This window comes from Octodon degus, unplaced genomic scaffold, assembly GCF_000260255.1.
Source record: "Octodon degus isolate 3935 unplaced genomic scaffold, OctDeg1.0 scaffold00076, whole genome shotgun sequence".
Lineage (NCBI taxonomy): Eukaryota > Metazoa > Chordata > Mammalia > Rodentia > Octodontidae > Octodon > Octodon degus.
The window spans coordinates 5,052,588-5,059,887 of NW_004524652.1; the positions used below are offsets into that span (position 1 = coordinate 5,052,588).

Below are 7,300 nucleotides of genomic sequence, written 5' to 3' on the forward strand. Positions count from 1 at the left end.
TCAAGGAACCACCGTGCGGGTGAAGATAGGCGTCCTTTCCTGCAGCCCAGGATTCCACCTAGAAACCCCTAAAAGCCCGAGAACCCCAGCTGCAGCTTCTGTGACTCCACCTCAGAGGAGGCCGGCTGAGTGACAGCCTGAACACACCCTGGGGTCTGCAGACAGGTGTTAAGGCTGGCACTGTCGCCCTGATGGAATGGCCACTGCAGCTGGAAGCTGTGGCCCCAGCTGGGAGGAAGGGGGTGGGGAGAGCTGGAGCAGCGGCCCAGGCCCAGGGATATTTGCTGTCTGCGCCAATATTTCCTGTCTGCGCCCTGCCCCAAACTGCAAGCACAAAATTTAACCGCCAGGCCGGCGAGCCGACCTCCACGAATTCGATCTGCAAGGTTTAACCACGAAGAGCATGGGCTAACGGAACTGTCACACTGCGTCTCGGCCATTTACAACGTGCCTGCGTCAGCTCGAACACGAGTGCAATTATGTGACACAGACGTCACAAGTTCCTGCAGTCCTCATCAAGGGGGAGGGAGCACAGCCGAATCCTGTTACTTAAAAAAGGGGAGAGAAATGCCAGACGTGGTGGTGCACACCTGTCATCCCACCACTTGGGAGGCTGAGGCAGGAGGGTTGCCATGAGTTTGAGCTGAGCCTGAGCTACAAAGCAATAACTTGTCTCCTGCCCCTAGGATGGGTCAGGGAAGTCACCAAGACACATTCAGTAGGAAAATTTGAAACTTTCCACCTCCTAGAAGTCCAGAGTGAAGGCACAGAGTCGGGCTGGGATTGAAAGCCGCACTGGTGTATCAACAGCCTTGGAGCCCTGCCCTTGCCGGAGGGCTGGGGCACTGCAAAGAGCCGAAGAGCCATCCATGGGAGGCTGACAGTTCAATTTTCATTACACAAGGATTGATTCTCGCCCCGCTAATTAGCAGCTCCATGCAGGATGGGCTGTGGCAGGGACTTGAAAATGGCAGGCGGAGAGTGATCTTGTTTGCTGGAGTGGGATTCTTTTAAAGTCAATCTGGAAAAAATAAAAAATAAAAATAAAGTCAATCTGGACATTCAGGAGCTGCCCAGGAAGAGGACTGCTAAAAATGGGCCCAGAGGAGGGACCCGAGGCTGGCTGGGACAGCTCCGCAGGGTCCTGAGGACGGTGGCCTCCATGACTCCAGTCCTTGTTTCTTTAGTGGAAGGGGCTGAACCAGGGGCGGGCAGTCCTATCTAAGGGCGGTCACCACAGAAGCAGGGAGGACACAAGGCAAGTTGTCCCAGTCCACCCTGAGGACAAGGGGAAGAGGAGGGTTGAGGAGAAGTGGGACAGCATCAGGCCTGGCAACCTTGTGGCCTGCACAGGGAGGGGATCAGGTGCTGCTCATCAGCCCCATTGTCACCATCGGCCTCCACAGGCCTTGGGACACAGTCCTCTCCTGGCACTGCCTTCTCTCACTTGTCCCTGTGGTCTCCAAAGAGCCTTTTATATCGCTGCTCTAGGCCAGTATGTCCCCTTCTTGGGACCTCTGCCTGGCTGGTTGTGCAGCCAGCTTTTTGTCACTGACAGAATACTTGAAGGAGCAGAGGCCTACCTTGGCTCACGGCTTCACAGGTGCAGTCCACAGCCGGCCAGCTCCGCTATGATGGGCCTGTGTGCGGCCGGGAGGACACAGCGGAGGAGGGAAGGAGCCAGGGATAGGGGACTCCCAGCTCCCGACAGCCTCAGCCAGGAGCTCACTGGAGGGTTAAGGATGCATCCATGGCTGAACTGTTGCCTCACCATGCAGCTAAGAGTCAGGGCCTTCAGAGGTGAGCCCAGGCCTGCCCTCCTCTGGGGCATCCCTGCCCAGCTCCTCCCCTTTCCCTCTGCTTCTGATCACCAAGGATAGAGCAGCTTTTCCCACCTACGCTCCTGCTGGGAGCCAGACTATCATGCACTGACCCGCCTGAACCATGAGCCAACTCCCGCTCTCCTCCATACCCCAGGGGCAAGGAAGCTTATACGCAGTCAAAGCACGCACACTCATGTACACACATGCGTGTGTGCACACACACACACTCACTCACTCTCTCTCTCCAACCCACCCGAGTGCTGCTGTAACAGCTGTGGCCAAGGGGACATCAACAGAGGACCAGCCCCTCCTGCAGACTACCCCAGCCCAGCCCTGGTAGAGACCTTCACACAGGGTAGAAGAAGCCAGGGCCTCAGGGGCACCCTCCACCCAGTCACCACCCTGCTTTGAAAAGGGAACAAATGGCCTGGTACCAGACTGTGAGTATTCATCACAGCCACCAGACTCACCCCCAAAACCTGTGGGTGACTCCACTGAAGGCTTCAGAGAGCACTGGGGGACACAAGGGGCCCACAAACCCACAAGACCACAGGCCAAGCATTTGAGGACCCGAGGGAGGGGTTTCCTGTCCACCAACAGCCACAGACTTGAGGGCAATGGCTAGGGACAGTGGGTGCCACCTGGGGCACCCTCAGGGGCTGAGTGTAACCCCAGGGTCCTCCTGGGAGCCTTAGGGTCCCCAATGCAGTGTGACTGGGCTCCATGTACCCTCTGGGGACAGACACATGAAGGGCCACGGACACCTCTAGAAGTTGGAAACAGCAAGGAAAGAAAAGGGGTCTCCCCAGAACCGCCAGCAGCAGCCAGCACTGCAGACACCCCAACTTAAACTCAGCAAGACCACACAGGACTAGGGCTTCAAGAGCCATACTAAATTTGGGGTGCCTTAGGCCACGACATCTGTGGCCACTTGTTACAGCAGCCACAGAAAACTTGACATGGCAGGCGACAGGCCCTGCCCCAGCCACACAGCCCTGGCCCCACCCAGACCCCCATATGCTTCCCAACTCCTCCGTCCACAACCCTCACAAGCAGGCTGCACCTGCACACGTGTGCACGCGCACATGCGTGTTTATTGCATAAAACTCATCATAGCACTTTCCCTGTACAAGTATAATCCAAAGGAATAATCCAAAAGGTATCTTGCTGTGCTCAGTTTTTAAAAATATAAAAATAAACACCAGAATTTCTGAGAGACATGAACAAGCCAGTCTGAGGTCAAACCCCAAGGCCCTGCAAAGTGCTGATGACCCCTGGGGCCCCATGGGAACAATACCCCAAGTGACACGGGAGGTCATGGAGTGCTTCAAGGCTTCAAACCCGAAATAACACCGAAACATTTGAACCAGTCAGAGCCTGGCAGGATGGGACCCTGAGAAAGGCCGAAATCCAGGAACATCCTGGTGGCGCAGGCAGGAGTGTGATGCAGGCAGCTGAGGTGTCAGGTGTCCCCAGGCCCAGCTGAGCCTGGACTGCAGGGATCAGAGGCAAGCAAGGAGCGAGACAGAGGGAGGGAGACAGCACACGGAGCCCAAGCGGAGGCCGCCTCGCTTCCCGGGAGGCTCTGTCCCAGGGACGCCAGTCAGGGCTGCAGCCAGGCCCCATCCTTGCCCAGCAGTGAGACCGTCACTCAGCGGGCAGGGCTGCACAGAAGCCAAGTGCACCTCGGCTCTCCCGGGATCGGGTGCGTCCCTGCCGAGGGCCAGGCGGCTGCACTCCTCCCCAGATGACAGAGCCACGGGCCAGGAGTCTTTGCTCACAGAAGCCGCCGTGTGCTCCAGCGCACGCGGCGGGGCCTCAGAAGCCCTGCAGCTCGGGGACGTCCCGGTAGAGGTCCAGCGTCTCAGGGTTGGAGAAGGCCCCGCGGTGCTCCACCGCCCTCCCGGCCAGGATCTCCTTCACCGCCACCTCCACCTTCTTGCCGTTGAGCGTGTACTGCGGGCAAGAAGAGGAGCACGCAGCTCAGACCTCGGGAGGCAGCCCCGTGCCGCAGCTGTCATGCCCCACCCCCGGAGGACCGGCTCAGCCGGCCACAAGCCGCAACAGCCAGCAGGGCCAGGCTGGCCCCAGGAACACAGACGCAGAGCCCAGACAGACGGCAGCCTGCGCAGGCCGTGCTGCTCTGCAGCAGCAGGAGAAGCCACACGTGCCACTCACCAGCACGTCCCCGAGGTCCCCAACGACACAAGGGCCTCAAGAGCAGATAAGCAGCTCTGCCTGAGTCCTGCTCAGGGCCGACATGGGTCTCCAGTCCCTTCAGTCCCTTCTGAGCACATGAACCCTTCTTGAGGTGCAGGGTCCAGAGAAAATCCAGAGCGCAGGCCTAAGCCTGGCAGGAACCCCAAGGAAGGGGTTCAGGGCAGGTCCCTCACTGGGGTGAAGCGCCAATGAGGAGAAGCGCCTGGTTCCTGCATTTCAGGGAGGCACTGGCCTGGTTTTCATATTCCATGGGCCCTCTGCCCCAAGGCATTACAGGACGGGGTCACACACGAAACCCTGCAGGTGCAGCCCAGGGCCAAGCCCAGGAACCTCAGCAACTCCTTGGGGCTCCCCTGGACCAGCCCCTGTAGCCCAAGGTCCAACTGCCTCCCCCATCCCGGGGGCGTCACAGGCACCTGGCACGCCTGAGTGTGCCTCACACCAGGGCTGCTTCTCGCGCCTGAGATGTAATTAGCATTCATTTAAAAAACTGAGCCGATGTGGAAGCTACTTAGGGTCCTAAGCCGTCTCTGAAGGATGGCCTGTCAGCTTAGCCACCGCCCTCTCGCTGGGACACAAAGTCTCTGGTGTGGTCTCTGGTTTCCAAGCTCCCCTAGGCCATGCCCAGTGCCCAGGACAATGACAGGACCATACCTCCCCACCCCGGCTCCCAAGTCCCCCAGCCTTTGTTTTTCCTGGATACTGTCTTGCTAGGTAGCCCAGACTGACTTCACGCTCACATAGACTTCTTGCCTCAGCCTCCCAAGTGCTAGGATTTCGGGTGCGTGTTACCATACCTGGACCCCTGGGTCCCGATTCTGCCTGTGTCCCATGCCCTCCTGGGCATGACAGGAGTTGGGCTCCTGCCCTGCATTACAGACAGGACTGGGAAGCAGCTCGTGCACCAGCCAGGCCCCAACAGGTAGAGGCAGCGCAGGCCAGGCTGTGTGAGCTGGGGCCTCCTGCACCCCGGACCCTGGCTGAACAGCAAGCCCTGACGGTCCCCACAATGCTGAGCGGGGGCCCTAGCTCGGCCTTCTCCAGCAGTCTAGAGGACACAAAGCCTCGGGCAGGAGTGCGTGGTCTGCCACCTTGGGAGGGAGGATAGCAGTGTCACTTAGCCACAGGGACACAGAGTACACAAGTTATTCCAGGCACCACCGTGCCACAGAGGAGAGCACAGCGCCAGGCGTACCGGGATGCCACGCGTCTCCAGGATGAGGCTGGGCACGTGGCGTGCGGACAGCCCCAGGCGGATGGCGCTGCAGATGCGTTTGACCAGGTCAGGCCGGAAGACGTGGCCGGAAGCCATCTTCAGGAAAAGGACCACCCGCTCCTCGCCGTCCTTGTTGTACTGCGGCACACAAAGGCTGTCGCCCACCTCCTCAAAGGCCTCCACTGCGGAACAGGAGGGCGCACAGGGTCACAGGAGGCCCGGAGCTGGCCGTGCGCCCGTGGGCCTGGACAAGAGGCCACCTGCAGATTGGACTTAGTGACAAGGAAGAAGGGACAGGTGCCCTGTGGACAGAGGGAGAGACCGGCACAGGCAGGCCCAGTGATGGCCAGGAGCTAAGTCCACAGGCCTGCAGCCTACACCCACAGTCCGCATGGTGCTGGGCGGCCTTCAGCACTCACATGACCTCGTGTGCTTCTGCTTCTCCACCCATGCCGTGGAGACCCAGCAAGCTCACGCTGAGGTGCAGTGCTGCAGGACAGGTTGGGGGGTGCAGCAACCTTCCGCCCCAAGGCTCAGGAGCAGGGGTGCTGCATTCAGTGTGCACGAGGGCCTGCTCCACCCTGGCACCAGGAACGGAGAGACCCGGAGGGGAAGGAGGAAACACCTACCGATGTTGTAGATCTCTGAGCTGCCAAAGCGCACTCCATTGGGGTTGAGCGTGCCGTCGCTGAGGGAGACAGGGTGTGAGCCAGGGCGGGGCAAAGGAGGCAAGTCCCGATCCCCCTCCCTCACAGTGGCCATGCCCCTCGGGGGCTCACCTTCCCCATACTCTACCCCCACCAGACCACCACCTGCACCTCCAGACCCAATCCTGACAGCAGGGTCCCCTCTGTGTCACCTAGCACCACACACAAGATGAGCCCCACACCAGCAGCCGATGGGGACAAGGTCACAGGCAGAGACAGATACACACTACGTCTCTGCTCTAGCCACATCCCCTACCCACTGCAGCAGGGCAGGGGACCAGGAGTGGCACAGAGGGGACAGTGCTAGCAGGGGACAGCACCAGCAGGGGACAGTGCCAGCAGGGGTGTATAGGCAGGGACCAAAGCACCAAGGCAGGAAGGCGCGGATGCAGGGCTGCGGACAGGCCAGGAAGGGGTCCAAGGGACCCCAGCAGGAACAGGCAGGTACCTGTGAAGACAGGAGCTCCCACCACACCAGCCGCGGGAAGCCACAGTCAGCTCACCTGCGGCCCAGCATGACAATGCCGCCCGTCTTGGGGTTGATCCGGCAGTAGTCACCGTGCGCCCAGACACCTGCAAGAGGCCCAGTGCGGTCACCCTACGGGTGCAGGGAAGATAGGATGCCTGGACAGATGCCCCTGACCAGCTGGCCGGTGACAGCTGTGGCCAGCAGATATCACAGGGTGGTGGCAGTCAACAAGGGCACTGGCAAGGCCTGCAGCAGGAGTGCAGTGGGGGCAGCAAGGCCCTGGGGCAGGGACCAGGACCTGCTGCTGGGAAGTGCTGCTGGACTGGAATAAAAGCAGGGCCATGGCAGGCCAAGCAGACAGCCCCAGCCCTGGGGACACAGCAAGCTAGCAGGTGACCCAGAGTGTGGAGGGCAGGGAGAGCACATGACCAGAGGCTGGGCTCACCTCTCCCACACTGGAGAGAGCACCGTCACCCTGCCCCAGCCTGCCATGGGTGGAAAAAGCCAGCATGGAGTTACATCGCCTGCCACCACCAAGGGCCCAGGTGGCCCCAGGGGCTCCTGCAATCCAGAGGGAAAACACTAAACAGAATAGACCCAGAGCGCAGGCCCGGCGAGTGTGTGAGACGACCCGGGGCCGGGGATCCTGAACAGACCAGAGCGCAGGCCGGTGAGTGTGTGAGACAACCCAGGCCGCCGGATCCTGAATAGACCAGAGCGCCCGGTGAGTGAGTGAGACACAGGCCCGCAGATCCTCATTCGACCCAGGCTGCAGGCCCAGCAGGGAACCCTTCAGCAGAACTCCCTGCAAAGAGGCTAGAGGCAAGACCCACCCAGCTGATTCAGGAGCAGAACATCTTCCCAG

The 7,300-nt window shown here is 60.3% G+C and overlaps 1 protein-coding gene across 1 annotated transcript in view; it reads right to left on the bottom strand.

Moving 5' to 3' along the window:
* Positions 1-1,415: 1,415 nt before the first annotated feature.
* Positions 1,416-7,300, bottom strand: part of Aacs (acetoacetyl-CoA synthetase) — a 33,057-nt gene continuing 27,172 nt past the window's right edge. The window contains exons 13-17 of the mRNA XM_004635962.2: positions 6,470-6,539; positions 5,889-5,947; positions 5,239-5,441; positions 3,350-3,779; positions 1,416-1,427 (exon numbers count right to left, since the gene is read on the bottom strand). Coding sequence (XP_004636019.1) covers positions 3,642-3,779; positions 5,239-5,441; positions 5,889-5,947; positions 6,470-6,539 — 470 coding nt within the window. The 3' untranslated portion in view covers positions 1,416-1,427; positions 3,350-3,641. The remainder of the gene's footprint in view (positions 1,428-3,349; positions 3,780-5,238; positions 5,442-5,888; positions 5,948-6,469; positions 6,540-7,300) is intronic.